This window comes from Nicotiana tabacum, chromosome 3 (assembly GCF_000715075.1).
Source record: "Nicotiana tabacum cultivar K326 chromosome 3, ASM71507v2, whole genome shotgun sequence".
Taxonomy (NCBI): Eukaryota; Viridiplantae; Streptophyta; class Magnoliopsida; order Solanales; family Solanaceae; genus Nicotiana; species Nicotiana tabacum.
In genome coordinates, this window is record NC_134082.1 from 7,503,364 (window position 1) to 7,520,868 (window position 17,505).

Consider the following 17,505-nt stretch of genomic DNA (forward strand, 5'->3'; position numbering starts at 1 on the left):
CCCATGGCTGCCCTCGCTACTTCCCTTCTCCCTCACGCCTCACTCACGCACACACACCACCAAGAAGCCCATCTTCTCCACGTCGAGCTCAAAAGCTCGTCCATGGCTGCGTCTTCGTCGTCGACCCGTCGCCATGGCCATAACGCCATGTTTGCTGCTTCTTCTTCTGCCCGCTACGTCCAGCTCAGAACAACCAACGACCACCCCATCGATGACCCATGCGAACAGGTCGCCGCTGCTTCGTTTTCGACCATGAACAGCCCAGGCGACCACGCGACTGTGGTTGCTTCATCTTCTTCGTTCTTCGTCAAGCTCGAGCTTGAGCTCGACATCCATGGCTACCCAGCTCCACCAAGCAGTCCGCCATTGCTACTGCTTCAACCTTTTCTACGGCTTCATCGCTGCTTTCAGCTTCTTCGCGCAAACAAACCAAACGCACCCTCCAGCTGCTTCTGTTTTGTTCGCTGCTGCCCGCGCCATTGCTACTGCTTCGGCGTTGCTTCAGTTGCTTCTTAGGTTCGTATTCATCGTCGTTTGTTCGAGCTTTGGTCAAGGTTTGTTGAAACAGTCCATACATATTTCGTTTCGATCCGGTTAGTAGATTTTGAGTTTTATTTTGTCCGTATTTCGTTTTGATATTCTCGAATCTAAAATCGGCAAATGTTTGTTTTGTTCATTATTTTGATGAATTTTTCAGTTTGTTTCATGTTTGTTTTATTGTTCTTGTTTATTGTTTAGGTAAAGATTTGTTAGTTTAATGTTTGTTAGATTCAAATTGAAATTTAATTGATTATTTCTTCAATTTGTTTCATGTTGTTATATATTTTCCAGAAATTACTAATGTTGTTTGAATCATTTAATCCGTCATGTTTGTTGTTTAAAATAGATTCTAATGCATGTTTATTCATTGTTTGAAGTTCGTCCAGTAATTTAATTTGAGTTTGGTTTTGGTTTTTGATTTGTTGATTTAGTTTGAATCATGTATTTGTGTTGTTAATATTGTTGTTTCCTTGCTCATCCATTTTTGGTCTGAGTCAACCAGGATTGGTTTCCGATATGGTAATTTATTTCCATTAATTTGGAGTTGTGTTGTTCATCGTGTTCATGTGATTTGTTGTTCGAATTTGTGTAGAAATTGGTCATATTGGCTATGTTTTGGTTAAGTTTGATTAATTGTTTGTTTAGAGCTGATGGGGGTAGTTTGGTAAATTGCAGTACGTTCAGGGTTAAAATGGTAATTGCAATAAGGTCGGAGGGGTAGTTTGGTAATTGAACATTTTGAATAATTCTTTATGTTAAGCATGGGAGACAAAATGTAATGGGGTGTGGGTGATATAATTGTTTAACATAATGGGGGACAAGACATAATGTAGTGGAGGGGGGAATATTGTAATTATTTATGTTAGGCATGGGAGACAAGATATAATGGGTTGAGGTTGATGTATTTATTTAATGTAGTGGGGGACAAAGCATGCCATGAGGGAATATTTGAGGTTGGGGATTCAAGACTAGGGTCTTGTTATAAATAGAGTCATTTGACACATTCTTAAAGGACTTGAACATTCAAAAGAGACAAGACTTGAGAGAAAAAACTTAGACTAAAACTTGAAAGATTTTTGAGGATTATTTTGAGAGAGGAACACATTCTGAAAATCTGAAGAGAGTGTGATAGAGTTTAAAAAGAGAAAACAAAAACAAAGTGAGAAACGAGTTTAGTTTCGGGTTTTAATAAACGCGTGGTTTGTTGCTGTTTAGTTGGTTTACAAACTTTGGGTTTGTTCTATTTGAGTTGTTCGGTTTTTCTTCAAAGTTTTCTGGGCCTTGAATCTGATTCGAATTGCTGCTGTTGGGTTGCTGTTGTTGCTGTGTATTTACACTACTGCTGCTTCTACTGATCTTCATCTTCTTTCCTTACTTTCCAAATACCAGGTACACAAACTGATACACTGGTTCATCTTGTAAGCCACTCGAAGCATGAATGCAAAAAAAATGAGAAAGATTTGAAGTTGTAATTTAATGTAGCCTTTTCTTTCTTTTCTGTCTGTATGTAGAATATTCTATGAGTTGCCATGCAAACTCCTTAAACAACTCACTTTTGGAACTTAACCATAATAACTCGAAAGTATGTAAATAAAGTAGGACCTTATCTTCATTTATTTTAGAAAACAAAAAATAGAAAATGTAGTCGTGCTAAGATTATCCTTTTAAAAAATAATGAGACGAGCCTCGCCAAATAAAAATACAAATTGCGGGGCCCTCAATAATTGATCATAATAAATACTTAGAATTTGGGATGGACTGTTTAGTGAATTTCACTGCCTTCCCCAAAGATAATAACGCGTTAGACTTTTTAGGCGCAACTTAATTAAATTACATTCTTAAATTCGGGTGCGCATTTATGTGACCCAAATTCAAATCTCAACAGAGTCGAAATGTGTTAACAACTACGGGTGCATTGATTGTGACGTGGTTCGAGATGCATTTTCACGACGTTGCAATTCTATAAAAATAAATGATAATAATAAAAGCGGTTTAAACTTAATAAAAGCACATAAGTCACAACATGTATTTAAATCAGATATTTAGCCATTATAACAATTTAAGCGACCGTGCTAGAACCACGGGATTCGAGGGTGCCTAACACCTTCCCTCGGGTCAACAAAATTCCTTACTTAGAATTTCTGGTTCGCAGACTTCATTTGGAAAAGTCGAATATTTTCCTCGATTCGGGATTCAAGATAAACCGGTGACTTGGGACACCAAAAGCCAAACCTTTCCCAAGTGGCGACTCTGAATTAAATAAATAATCTCATTTCGAATATTGTCACTTAAATTGGAAAAACTCCCTCGCGCATTTAACCCTTCGGGGCGGGCGCGCAAAAAGGAGGTGTGACACCAGGCGACATACATTTCTTTTGTCTTTATGCATTTCCTTCGGGAACAAACGAAATTATTGCCTTCGGACCTGATTACCATTTTCCTCGCTTGCCTCCGGCTCCTTGTATCACTTTATTATGCGAACATTTAATATGAGCATATTTTACCTTATATATTTTTCAATTATAACAAAATAAAAAGAGAATAGAAGAATCTCGATCGAAACTAGGAATCGTTCCTAGATTTTACGCGGGTAAAGGGTTGTTTTGATGGTAAACAACCTCCACTTCCAACCAAGAGGTTGTGAGTTCGAGTCTATCTAAGAGCAAGGTGGGAAGTTCTTGGAGGGAAGGATGCCGAGAGTCTATTTGGAAACAGCCTCTCTACCCTAGGGTAGGGGTAAGGTCTGCGTACACACTACCCTTCCTAGACCCCACTAAGTGAGATTATATTGGGTTGTTGTTGTTGTTGTTGTTGTATTTTATGAAGGTAAAGGCTCAAGATTCACGAATCGTTTATGTTTCTTATTTTAGTTAGGGGCAAAAGCGTCAATTCAGTCGGACCATAAAGAAACGTTTTAAAACTCTTTGAAATTTGACTATTTCAAAGTCAAAGCCGGTTTGGTATGAGATAACAGAGCAGTCGTTGGCTTCTCAACTCTGGCGACTTTTGTTCCCTTGGCTGGCACATTCACAAAAATATGTTCTCCTACATAATTATTGTTATTTTTTTGTTCTACTCCTACCTGATTATTGGAATTATTTCACTTCTATTTTGTCAAAAACATCATCTCTGTGTGAGTTTTCCTTTACTTTTATTCTCAAGTTTTGATTTTTATGATTTTTGCTGAAATGGGGGTTTAGCTTCGCTAGAAATAGTCAAAACGGTCTTGAATTCTTGGTCTGTTATTTCCCAACTTTTAGTATTTCCTGTTAAAGCGCAAAACTCAGTAACCTCTCTGTTTCTTCAGCTTATGCTACTTTCCATTTTTGTTTAAATATTCAAGTTTTGATATTTTATATGAATTTGAACTGGGGTTTTGTTTATGGGTAGCATAATTCAAAGGGGTGTAAGAGTGTTGAGGAAAGTTGATATTTTTATCAATTTTTGCGGTGAATCCAGGATTTAAGCTCAGTGGGTTCAACCTATAGGTTCTTACCATTGAATCCGTTATAGTTTTAAATTATGGATTCATATCTAATATTTATTGCAGTTTTAGTGGATCTTTGCCTATAAATTTATACTCTGCATCAAAAATATGAACCCGGTAACTCAAAGCCCCATCCACCTCTGTTGCTGCCTAAGTACCTACCCTTGCATAATTCTTGGTATTTTTGCTCAATCACTATTTTAATTCTTTTATTTCGAATACTTTAAACCCAAAACATTTTTGTTCTTCTGCTTTTGATAAGTTTCTCTTTTCCTCTGGTCTCAAAAATTTTTAGACCTTTTTTGGCAGTTGGGTGTTTTTGTTTGTACTTTGAAATGGGGTTATTCGTAGGGACAAGGAACCGTATATTTCCCAAAATGCTTTCTGTGTTTTGATTGAACTATGACGTTTTTTCAATTTGTTTATGTTCAGCTATTGCATAGCTTGTGGGGGTAAGAGTTTGTTGTTTTCATCACAATGGGAGGAAGTTCTTCTAAGAATCAAAGCGCCAAAAGTAAGTTAGTGAATCCTTACTCCCAGAGTGGCGTGAAAGGATATCCCTATGAGAGGCAACACCAACAACAGCAACATGAGTTGCAGAAGCAGAGTAAGATGCTAACTCCACCACAATCACAGGAGAGCAAGGACAAAGAGAATCAGGAGCCTGGCACACAACAGAGGATGCAGTCTAGGTTCGGTGGCTATTCGAGCAGTGAGGAAGAGTTTTATGATGGTATCCCGAGGTTTCACGGGAGCTCTTCACGAAAACCTAAACCAAGGAGGGTTGCAAAGGTTGATAAAGATCTATAACTATGCTTCAGTAGATTTTCTCTCACTATTATACGTAAAAGGAAGTTGTCTCGAAAGACCTTCAAATCCTTTGAATCATTGCTAGGGCACAATGGAAGAGGAAAATCCATATAGGTGATACCTAGTAGTTGGGAATAGGTTTTAAACTTGGTAGAGAACTTCTAGCATTGTTATTATTATTAATACTATCACTATTATTTGTATATATTTATCTTTTCTTACTTGCACTTTTATTCTATTTTGGTAATGATGATGATATGAGTTGAGCTTAATGAAAGGAATGTCATATCGCCTACCCCAACTTGTTTGGGACTGAGGCGTAGTTGTTGTAGTTGTATTATATGTAAAAGCAAAATATTGTTACTCAACTAGAAATTTGTGGAGGTCTTGTTTGTTTGGTGAAAAGGGGGGATTCAGTTGAACTTTGGTTAGCCGAGATGTTGTGAGGATAGTCTGTGGAGAACTAGAGAACCAGTTAAATGTTGGAAACTAGATCTGGATAATTCCCATTGTTCTCATTTACTAGGATCTTTATCTAACCGTTCCACAAAAAACTTGTTTAGACAAGTATTTGAATGGTAATTACTAGTTATCAGCTTATTAAAGGAGAACTTGACTGTTTACAAGAAGTAAAAGCAGAGGTGGATTCCTAATTGATAAATGTGTTCCTGAAAATTTATGTTTGCCAACTGTTTTGTAATGCTCGATATAACATGCAGGCTCCTAAATGTTGTAGGTTGCAGAAGTAAGTTCTCGTCTAGGTAGAGCTGGAAGTGCTGGACTCGTGAGGACTGTGGAAGCATTGGACATAATTGGGAGCAGCATGACTAATTTGAATTTAAGCAGTGGATTTGTTTATGGTGCGACAAGCAAAGGGAATGAACTATCTATATTGTCATTTGAGGTTGCAAACACAATCGTTAAAGGTTCTACTCTTATGCATTCACTTTCAAGAAGAAGCATTCGACAATTGAACGACGTGGTGCTACCTTCAGAAGGTGTGCAGCTGTTAGTATCAACTGACATGGATGAACTTCTTAGTATAGTTGCTGATGATAAGAGGTTAGTAATGGAGAGAGTAGCTTTACTGTAATTTTATTATTGGTGAGCCTTCTTTGAATCTTTGAAGGAGTTGCTTATCATGTTCATTTTTCCAAGTAAAAGAATTACTAATATGGCGTGCATCTCAGGAAAGAGCTACAGATTTTTACTGGAGAAGTAGTTCGGTTTGGAAATCAATGTAAAGATCCACAGTGGCACAACTTGGACCGCTTTTTTGAGAAGTAATATGCAGGATTCTTACCTTTCCTGATAAATTACAATATATTGAAGATTTTACTGACGCTACACTTTAATATTTTCAGATATAGGAGAGAACCTACCCCCCAGAAACAATTGAGGGAAGAAGCTGAACTGATGATGCAGCAACTGATAACCCTGGTTCAGTATACAGCTGTTAGTATTATCGCGCTGCCATAAAGTCAGAATTATAAAGTTCTAGTATCATTAGAGCTTTGTAATTTTAAAATTATTTACTAAGATTTATTTTAATAAAAAGTTAAATTAAAAAGCAATCGGCAAGAGACAAATTTTACACGTTATCGTGTAAATTGAGTTGTCTTTAATTTTATGATTTCCTTTTTTTCACAAAGCGCGCGCACACACACAAACACACCCCGTTGTTGACTTTGGATTAGTGTGACTAGTTTGTGGTAAACTACTCTCAACCTTAGTCATCATCAACATGGAGGATTAGGTCCAAGAAGCAATGTTGACTTTGGTTTGCAGTTGAGAATATATTTGAGATCAGGCAGTAAACAACAAATTTAGTTACTAATAATTCTGAACATGGTTTATTGTACATGAATTTCCTTAAAGATCACAAACGAAAAAAGGGAGAATGGTTGAGGAAGTAGTTGATCTGCCAAAGTTATGTTTCTTCACCTGATCATTATGCATAATGCTGTTATCAATTGGTCTCAACCATGTAAAAGTGGGTTATTGGCTATATCCTTGTGTTGGCATGCCTTTTCAAGTACCAAAGTTAACATCATAAGATTTTTTAACCGAGCTAGAAAAAGAAAGTCTTACAAGTGGTAAACCTATTTTGTGATCTGAAGATTAAAGTAGGAACTCACTCTCTCTGATGACAGGAGTTATACCATGAGTTGCATACTCTGGATAAAATTGAGCAAGATTATCAGCACAAGCGTCTAGAAGATGGTAAATCAAATGCCAGTCAAAAAGGTGCCCAACCAATCATATTCATCTCTTCAGTTCGGCATTTCTATTCTATTCTTATCAAGCTCTCAGCACTACTTTTGTTGATATTCATTGCTTCCTAGGCATATTAGGTGCTTTTGAATTTCTTAAATTGCAGTGTTGTTTGCTTCTGAAGTGATGAATCACCAGAAATAGAACAGTTTAAGAAATTATGCTTTTATGGTTTATTCTTGCTGTCGAGTTGCATGCTAATAGTACATTTTAAAGCTTTAGTCTCTATGTAAAAACGAAATTGAAGAAAACCATCTTAAATAATTTGGCTGCTCATTCAAGTGTTAGAAAAAGGGATATGTTGATGATAATAATAATATTTTGGATCATTTTATTTCTTTTGCTCTTTTGCATTTTTCCGCAGGTAATGGTCTTACAATTTTAGCTGCTGAGTTGAAAATCCAGAAGAAAATAGTAAAAAACTTAAAGAAAAAGTCACTGTGGTCCAGATGTTTGGATGAGGTACCATTTCAGCCTTTATTTTTCAGCTTAATCATTTGAGACCATCCAAATTAATAACATATGGAGTATCATTTATTTGATTTTGCTGACAAACTGTTGGGATCAAGTTTTAGTGTTTTAATCTCTTCAATTTTGAACATATTGTACTTTGAGGATGTATTAAGACCCTTTTGATTATGGAAACAGGTCATGGATAAGCTAGTGGATATTGCCCTCTTTCTCAACAGGGAGATAGATAATATTTTTGGCAACCCGGGTATGTACTGGCTCATTCTCGATAGCTGTTACATCTGAAATTTTTTCCCAATTTTTTTCTTTTGATATCGTAAATTGCACAAGTGAAAGATTATTGCTTTGGTCCATGTCAGTCTGGTTGCATTTCTCTTTCCTTCAACGCTGCTGTCCTTTCAGTGTTCCAAGAAAAGATTAGGTTAAAAAATTAAGAAAATACCCCATTTCTACTCTAATAACCATCATTCAAGCACTTTATCATCTACATATCGTACAGTTATGAATCACTCTTTCACCTCTAGGTGCATTCCGTCGTGCAGTTATCCCTCGTTTCTGAACCTTTCTGCTGTCACTATGCCTCCCATCTTGGGTTAAGTCCTATGACTCCTAATTTAAAGTTTCGTTCAAGGTAAATGACGTAATAATTAAAGAACTTATAACTGAATTAGAGAGACAAGGAAGATCGTTTTCAAAATCCTCAAGGCCAGAATTCATTTGAATATCTCTAGTTTAAATATTACCAGTCCGCTGGAATGTTTTGGGACTTTTGTGCCCTGAGTAATTGAGCATGTATCTGTATATAGAGGAGGCTGGAATCAGAATAATATCTTCTTGCTCTAATATTATCTTCTGCCACATCTTTCTTGCCTGTGGATTCTTCCAATAAACTGAAACACGTATAAAAGTAGAATAAACCAGAGACATTATCTTCCGCTGTATTTGTCCTTTTCCATTTCTATCTTATTATTCAAAACAATTGGACACTTTTGTTTGCCCCATAGATAAATGAAAAGTTAAAACAAAAAAGTGCCAAAAATGTAAGTAAACAAAATAAATAATAATCCTCTACTTAATAATTTCTGATTGAGATAACTGTGACATGCAGATCCAGATAGTGAGAAAAAGCAATTTCTGGGTAGTAAGCCAAGATTAGGGCCTGCTGGTCTTGATCTACATTATGCTAATGTCATTCTCCAGATTGATTCAATTGTAAGAACATTCTTCCATTTTTCGTCAATCATAAGCAAGAAAAGTGTTCCGATTTGTGATCTTTGCATCTTGTTGACTCAATAATTATTGTGATCAGGTAGCCCGGTCAAGCTCTATGCCTCTAAATGCGCGAGATATGCTATATCAGAATCTTCCGCCCAATATAAAATTTTCTTTGCGATCCAAAATACAATCTTTTCATGTCAAAGAGCAGGTGCCCTCTCATTTCTTATTACCAAGAAGCATCAGTTTGGTACTAGTAACGGGCAAGATTAATTTAATCTTAACAAGCGGATTTTAAGCGTGTTTCATCGTCTAGTGAAATTCTGCACGATTTATATTTTCCTACTTTAGATCATCATCATGTCTCTTCTTTTTGCTCGTGTTTTTCTTTCCTCTACTATCTGCAGCTCACTGTTACTGAAATTAAAGCTGAAATGGAGAAAACACTACAGTGGCTAGTTCCTGTTGCAACGATTACTGCCAAGTATGGACTCGAAACAGCTCAACTGATTACTGATGTCTAATTTCTTTGCAATTTTTGATAGTTCATCATCTTGTTTTTTAATAATCTGAAACAGAGCTCACCATGGTTTTGGTTGGGTTGGAGAATGGGCTAATGCCGGGTAAGTTTCCCCTAATGGCCTCTATGCCATTGTTTTATTCACCTTAAACAAATATGAGCACTACACTATACTATGATTCAGAGAAAAGACATTTCATGCGTTCAGGTCTGAATCAAATCGTAAGTCGATTGTATCAGCGGATGTCATCCAAATTGAGACACTACACCATGCTGACAAGCAGAAATCAGAGGCTTATATCCTTGAGCTTGTTCTATGGCTCAATTACCTAGTAGCTCAGTCCAAAGCAACTTCCAACGGTGGGCGCTTGAGGTCACTTTTGAAATCCCCAGATTGTTCAACTCTTGATTCCGTAGACCGGGTGGATATTTCAATATGAGTTGCTTACAACAATGACAACAACATACCCAGTGTATTCTCAGTTTCTCACAGTGTGGGGTGTGGGGAGGGTAGTGTGTACGCAGACCTTACCCCGCCTTGTGAAGGTAGAGAGGCTGTTTCCGTGAAGACTTCAATATGAGTTGCTTGTTGTGGGGATTAGCAGATGTACAGATGACAACGTGTTGTTTAGCAAATGAAATCAGAATTAGGGTGATAGAGAAAATAGAAAATGAAGTTGGTTTTGGATGATTGGGTCACTATTTATTGATTTGTTATGTTTCTTAACACAAATTAGATTTTGTTTCATATTTAATCACCACTTTTCATGCCAAATAGCCACACATTTTGCATAAGTTCATACTAAAGTTTGTGTTCTCAAAGAAAAAATAATTTTTTTTTAAAAAACTTGATCTTGTGACTCGGGATGAACCTTTACCGGTAGAGGAAAAGAATAGCGATGAATTCCTATAGAGGATTCAAGATTAACGGATCATCGCGCCAGCAACCAACCCACCAAAAATTGTTGTCACACAACTTCTGTCTCTTAAAGAGTTGATTTTGAGTCACCTTTCTCATAAACAGACAATCTGGTTCTAATAATTATTAAGCACAAACTTTAATTCAGAAGGTATTTTGCATTTATCAGAATAAGATATTAATACATAATATATCATTAATACAAATGGATTCTAAGGGCGTGTTTGGTATGAAGGAAAGTATTTTTCGAAAAATGTTTTCAATTTTCTCATGTTTGGTTGGCTTAAATATTTTGGAGAACATTTTTCTTATGAACTTATTTTCCTCCAATTGGAGGAAAATGTTTTCCTTATCAAGAGAAGGGAAAACATTTTCTAAAACTCCTTCTCAACCTTCCTCACCCCTTTTCTTCAAAAGGCTTTTTTTTTTCAAATGTCAGTTTTTCCGTTACCACCCACCCTACTATCCCTCCACCCCACCCCTACCCCCGCAAAAAATATTTATTTTTTTTACCTTAATTTTTTTTTCAATTTAAAATTTCTATATTTTCGTTTTTCTGCACCATCCACCAACCCCTCCCCCCCCCCCCCACACACACACAAAAAACTTTTTTTTTTGTAATTTAAATTTTTGTTTTTTTCGTTTTACTGTCCCCCCTCCCCCCCCCTCCCCCCTCCCGGAAAAAAATATTTTTTCAATATATTTTTCAGTTTTAATTTTTTTATTTATTGGTTTAAAGGTCCAAAATTATGAGTTCAGAGGTTTATGTGTTTGGAAGTTTACGGGTTTAAAAATTATAAAGTTTACGGGTTTGAAATTCCGCGATTTTGAAAGTTTAGCGATTCGAAAGTTTATGAAATATGTGAGTTCGGAAGGTTGTTGGTTTGAAAGTTTATGGCTTCGAGTATTTTTTAATTGGAGAATATTTGCTTGTACATGGTTCGCTTTATTTGCTTGTACATGGTTCGCTTTTGAAATTGGTCACAAAGATTACAGCTTACAATTACGTTCCTCGTGCCATAGTGTTATATTCACCAAAAAGTCTTAAATACAATTTCTTAAGTTATTTTTCTCTCCTCATGCTTCAAGCCCATGCAGGGCGGATCCACTGTTATAGATATCTGAATTCAATACGTGGTGCAAAGTATAAATTTATGAATAAAAATTTATTATAATTGTAATAAATAGTAGATATGAGCCTATTATTTTAACAATATAATCACTTTAACACTAAAAATATTAAATGTTGAACCCATAAAATTTAAATTTTGAATTTGCTCTTGTATCTCAAATTTGCTTCAATCCATTCTTTTATTTAGTAACATTAAATCTTGGCTTGCAACCGACTTTTACCAAAACTATGGGCAGGGATATCAATGATAAGAGACAAATAGCACGGGTTAGTCAGTTTTTGGATTAGTTATTCAAAAATAGTCAGTATTTGAAAAGTTATTGAAAAATAGTGTCTACGGAAAGTTGCAGCATAATATACTGGAGATCGGTGCACCTGTGTATGAACTTTCAGCATATTATGCTGGACCATTATACTAGAGTTCCAGTATACTTATGCTGGAACTCCAGTATATTATACTGGAGATCCAGTATATTATACTGGAGTATTTTCCGGATTTTGAATAGTGTTTTCGTTCAGATTTATTTCTACATAAAAAGTGGCTAAATTTCGATTACTTTTGAAACTGTGGCTATTTTTTGATTGACCACTTGTAAATCTAGCTATTTTTTAATTTTTCCCGTGATATGGCCTCTCTTGTCTATATGAAGTTAACCAATTTGCCTCATTATCATTATCCAACAAAATTGGATCAATATAGTACCACGCGTTTCATACCGACACTTTAATGTTCTTGATACCGACACTATAATGTTCTATTGTATTTAATGTACACTAGATCATTAAAACGTAATAGCTCAAGCCTATTTCTCTTTTTGGGATGAATTTGTGCATAAGTTATAGAGAGTAATTAAGAGATACTAATAATAATGTAATATAGAATATTTAAATACGTTCTAGTTTTTCTCATATCCTGATGAGCTAGAAGTTAAACTTAGTAATTTGACAGTAATTTTTTGCAAGTTTGAAGTTTGATGATCAAATTGCAACCACCATTTAACTATAGAAAAAAAATATTATAAAATTTAATAAGTATAAACACATCCATAATCCATGGTATATCCTGGACACTTATGCATCTAAAGTGTCATTGGCATTATTTGTATAAAACAATTCCGGGTTTAAAATATATCCCGCTACGTGCAAAAGTTGATGAAGTTGATCCGACCATCTTCTATCAATGATCTTGAAAACATGATTTATTTTTTTGCAACCATTTTTCTTAGCATAAGATTAGATTCACCTAACAACCCTTCGAGACAAAACCCATTTATCATTGCCTGATATGCATGGGCGAAGCTACATGTTGTAAAGGGTGGGCTTCGTCGGAAAATTACACTTGCGTATATAGGTAAAATATTAGATTTTAGAGGTATATAATATATATTGAACACTCTTTCTCGGAGATTTTTTTCACTTTTTTCAAGTTTGAACACCCTTGAGTAAATTCCTGGCTTCGCCACTGCTGATATGTTCTCGCATTCGTAAGTAGTCCAATTAAAGAAAGCGACTCAAAAATAGTATAAGCTCTGTCGAGTTAAATATTTCTGCACAATCCATTAATGGCAACATTATAAAATTCAATACATGTATCTTCTCTCTTTCTTTCCAACTTACAAAAGAATGACACGGCTTTTTCAACTAGTCCATATTTAAAATAGGGATTTTTACATACCTATACCATATACCAAATCTTATTACCTTCATTGTTTAAGGATTGTGTTAATTACATTTAAGCATACCAAATTATCATTTATATACCATAATTCAAATTAAGGGTATAATTATTCCTTCATTTATTGTAGGCGTGATTTTAGGACCGTATTTTCACTTTATTTCGTTTACCCGCCTCTCTCTCCTCCCACCCCCCCACACCCCTCCCCATTCTCGTACAATCTCTTCTCACCCACAATTACCATCACTTTCTTCTCCACTTAATTACCTTCAGTTGTATCCCCCACAATTTGCATTGGTTGAAGGTTACTGGTTAACCCAGTCGATTGAAACTCGAAGAAGAAGAAGAAGAAGACATATTTTCAGAATTTGTAGATATTTTGTAGTCAAATTAGAAAAATTATAGATAAATTGTAGACTGTTTTTTGCATAAGATTTTGTAGAAGCTTTAGTCGTTTTGGATTTGTGAAAACAGAAAATAATGCATCTACAATCAGAATACAAATAATCTACAATTTATCTACAAAATAGATACATTGAATTTTAATATCCAAATTCTCATTTCATTGTAGCATAATTGGCATTTTCGACATAATTGTAGAAGATTTGTAGAAGTTTTAGTTTTCCCAATCTACAATTCATCTACAATTTATCTACAATATATCTACAATTCTACAATTTATCTAAAATTTCTGGAAATACGTCTTCTTCTTCTTCTTCTTCTTCTTCGAGTTTCAATCTAAAATTCAGTCAAAACCAAGTCTAATCTTCACCAAAACCCCTAAAAATTGAGATATAAACTCCTAAACATATTCCGAATTATTTACAACAACACCCAATCCAAACAAATAATGATTTTTGAAAACCCAAATTTGAATTCAAAGCTTTCAAGCTTCTTAATGGCTATCAATGGTGGAAAATATATGGAAGAACAGATTTTTTCAACTTTGAGTTGTTGAAACTCGAAAATTTGAATTGTTCGTTCTTTTTTTTTTCGAGAATTTGAATTGTAGTTCTAGAGAAAAATACGCAGATGAGAAATCTCCTTTCCCTTTTTAAAAATTGAATTTAATGTAGAATCAATTAACACCAAGATTCTCTCCTTAATTGTAGCCCGTTTTTTAGGGAATATTCTGCCCTTTTAGTGCCTAATAGTCGAATGGTACAAAATTTGTAGGTAAAACGTGGACTGAGCGGGTAATTAACAAACTATACACATTTAGGGTAATAAGGTTTCATATATGGTATAGGAGGTAAAAATCCCTTTAAAATAACCCTTTAATAAATAGAATTGAGTGTACAAATTAGATATGGGCCCCGTAGATAGCATCTCGGCGTAAACTTTCTTTTTTTGGCAGAGCCAATTCTTCCCACTTTAAATAGACCATGAAAAAATAGTATTGTAGGTAACAATATCAGTCTTATCTCTTTTGATAAATTTCATGAAACAATTGCATGGCCTGGACCAAATTTTTTTCTTATATTATCCATTTATTAGTATGTTATATGATCACGCATAACTATGCCTTATAAAAAGGATTAAGCTGTCGTTGCAAATATAATCTTGTTTACAAGTTTGAAGTCGAATCCCACAGAGAACTAAGACTTAGCTACAGTTGTTCAATATCGCTAAGAAACACAAGTCCAAATAATTTTCTAATTATAAATATTATAATATTTATTTTTATCTAATTAACTAACAAATACTAGAAAGCAATAAAACTATCAATTAACAAGGATAAGGATTGGAGACAAGATTAAGGTGGTCTAGAGTTGTGATTTCCCATATTGTCGGAATCCTTTCCACTACGTTTCCTATAAATTTGCCAAAGTCTTCTCTACCGATCATGAGCACTCTGACTATTGTAACTCTCTCCCGAATAATTACCACAATTTACTAGACATATTCTCCCGAATTACACTAGCTGGCATTAAGTACGGCTCACTCGGATCTCACCAAGGTTTGATTATCCCTAATCCCACCTTTAAACCCTCCGTATTGATCCCTCATATACATTAGGAGTGATGTTATTCAACAACTACCTAAATATGCACTCTCTATCACGACCCTAAACCTGGACTGGGTCGTGATGGCACCTATCGTGAAACAAGGCCAACCGACACAAACCCCCAATAGCAATTAACCGTTATTTAATTCATAATTAAGCCGTTAATAAGTGATAAGTACCAAAATAAAGCGAAATAGAACAAGTGCGGAAATAAACACAGCCCGACATCGGGGTGTCACCAGTCATGAGCATCTAAACATCCGTTTAAGAGTAGAAAGAGACTACAAAGTCCACTACAAATCCAATACAAATAGGAAGGAGAAGCACTAGGCTCCGAACATCGAGCAGCTACCTAGTGAACTCCTAACAGCCTGCTGGAAGAAATCAGCCCTCGCTAGCGGGACCCGAAGCTCCTGAATTTGCACACAAGGTGCAAGGAGTAATGTGAGTACATCAACTTAGTGAGTAATAAAAGTAAAGGCAGCTGAGAGATAAGAAAACACGTAAAACACAGCAAAATGCTACAAATAGGCAGTGTAAAATCAATACAATGCAATAAAACAGTGAAAACTTATAAAAACAACTTAGTTCAGTATAAGCTTCTTCAAAACATCTTTTTATAGTGAAACGAGCGAAGGAAAAGCAGTGAGAAAAGATAAACACATAAAACCAGCCCCTCGAGCAAAGTACCAATAGAATCAGCCCCTCGGGCTATCTCACAATCACTCGTATCAGCCTTTCGGGCAATAGCATGAAACAACATCAGCCCCTCAGGCCATAACACATCTCACATTGGGTACCCGCGCTCACTGGGGGTATACAGACTCCGAGAGAGGCCCCTTACGGCCCAAGCGCAATAACAAGACATCTCGTGGCATAATCAACAGGCTATCGGCCTCACATCAAGCCACCTTGTGGCGTACAACTCAGGCCCTCGACCTCATAATCATAAATCAGTTCAATACCGCTACGGCGCGCAACCTGATCCCACAATAACTTCACAACACAGGCCATCGGCCCTACTCAGGCAGAAATCTCTAAAAGCCACTCGGGCACAGTCAAATATGATACTCAGCTCAAAATGTCATTTAAGATGTCAAAACAGAGTAAACATGGCTGAGTTATGAAAACAGTAGAATATAACATGACTGAGTACAAGTATTAAGTCAAAACAATGAGGCATAGTAGTAAAAATCCCCTAAGGGTCCAAACAGTTGACATGAGGCCCAAATATGGCATTCAGCCCAAAACATGATGATAGCAAATAGTTTTCAATCAAATACGCAGTAAAACAGTCATTCGGGACGGACTAAGTCACAATTTCCAATAGTGCACGACCCCACGCTCGTCATCTAGAGTGTGCATCACCTCGAATTAGCACAACGATGTGAAATTCAGGGTTTCATACCCTCAGGACAACATTTACAATCATAACTCACCTCTATCCGGTCCAAACTCTAGCCCGTGATGACTTTGCCCCTCAAATCGGCCTTAACTCGCGTCGAATCTATCCAAAAATCAGAATCATGACGTCAAAATATGCTAAGAAAACGAAGCGCATGCAAATATAATCGAATTACAACATAAATCCCAAAATTAACCAAAACCCGACCCTCGGGCCCACGTCTCGTAATCCGATAAAAATTACATCAATACACTCCTTATCCTCCCATGAGTTCATCCATGTCAAAAGTATCAAAATCCAACCACAAATGACACATCAAACCCTTACTCAAAGATTTCCAATCTCAAGCCCTAATTCCCAATTTTTAACCCTTAATTTCCATTAATTTCAAGCCAAATCGGTGAAATAATACCATAGAAACGAGTTTAGGGACCAAAAACCTTACCTCTATGAAATCCTCTTGAAATCCCTCTTCAAATAGCTCCCCCAAGCTCAAACCCGCATGAAAATGGTAAAGAATAACTCAAAAATTGCGAAGAAAATCTTTTATACCTTCTGACCCAAGCTTTTCGCACCTGCGGCCCTTCCTCCGCTTCTGCGATCAAATGCACCGCATCTGCGGTTCTCACTAATGTGCCCATCTCCGCATCTGCGATCAAGAAGCCGTACCTGCGCCACCGCAGGTGTGATCGAGCAGTTGCTTTTGCAGTCCCAGCCCCACATGGCCAATTCTACATCTGCGAACATCTTGGCGCTTCTGCGAGCCCGCACCTGCGGTCCCCTAGCCGCAGGTGCGGGTATGACAGCAATGGGAAATCTTCAGCTGCCAAACCCAACTCAAAATCTTCCGTCAACTATCCAAAATCACCCCAAGGCCTCCGGGACCTCAATCAAGAGCACCAACAAGTCATATACCACTATCCAAACTTATAACAATCTTCAAACACCTCAAAAAACATCGAATCAACCAAATCACATTGAATTGAAACCTAAGGTTCCAAAATCTTCTGAATTCCGCTTTCGATCAAAAAGTCTATTAAACCACGTCC

At 36.3% G+C, this 17,505-nt stretch overlaps 1 protein-coding gene across 2 annotated transcripts; it reads left to right on the forward strand.

Moving 5' to 3' along the window:
* The first annotated feature begins 3,497 nt into the window (after window positions 1-3,497).
* Window positions 3,498-10,092, forward strand: LOC107764460 (protein PSK SIMULATOR 1). Of its 2 annotated transcripts, XM_075249193.1 has the most exons (13): window positions 3,498-3,673; window positions 4,460-4,819; window positions 5,574-5,899; window positions 6,028-6,120; window positions 6,202-6,292; window positions 6,991-7,084; window positions 7,476-7,573; window positions 7,760-7,829; window positions 8,691-8,794; window positions 8,892-9,008; window positions 9,205-9,281; window positions 9,376-9,420; window positions 9,526-10,092. In XM_075249193.1, exons 2-13 carry the CDS (start codon window positions 4,505-4,507, stop codon window positions 9,755-9,757), a joined length of 1,662 nt encoding a protein of 553 aa, XP_075105294.1. In that variant the 5' UTR covers window positions 3,498-3,673; window positions 4,460-4,504; the 3' UTR covers window positions 9,758-10,092. The 2 variants fall into 2 exon arrangements, with proteins under 2 accessions (XP_075105294.1, XP_075105295.1); XM_075249194.1 differs by lacking the exon at window positions 3,498-3,673 and having other exon boundaries at window positions 4,476-4,819; window positions 5,557-5,899.
* Window positions 10,093-17,505: the final 7,413 nt, after the last annotated feature.

Coding starts and splice junctions, on each gene's coding strand:
- LOC107764460 (XM_075249193.1), top strand. CDS start 4,505: ATGGGAGGAAGTTCTTCTAAGAATCAAAGCGCCAAAAGTAAGTTAGTG. Junction 4,820..5,573: donor AACCAAGGAGGGTTGCAAAG/GTTGATAAAGAT, acceptor TAAATGTTGTAG/GTTGCAGAAGTAAGTTCTCG. Junction 9,009..9,204: donor CTTTTCATGTCAAAGAGCAG/GTGCCCTCTCAT, acceptor TACTATCTGCAG/CTCACTGTTACTGAAATTAA.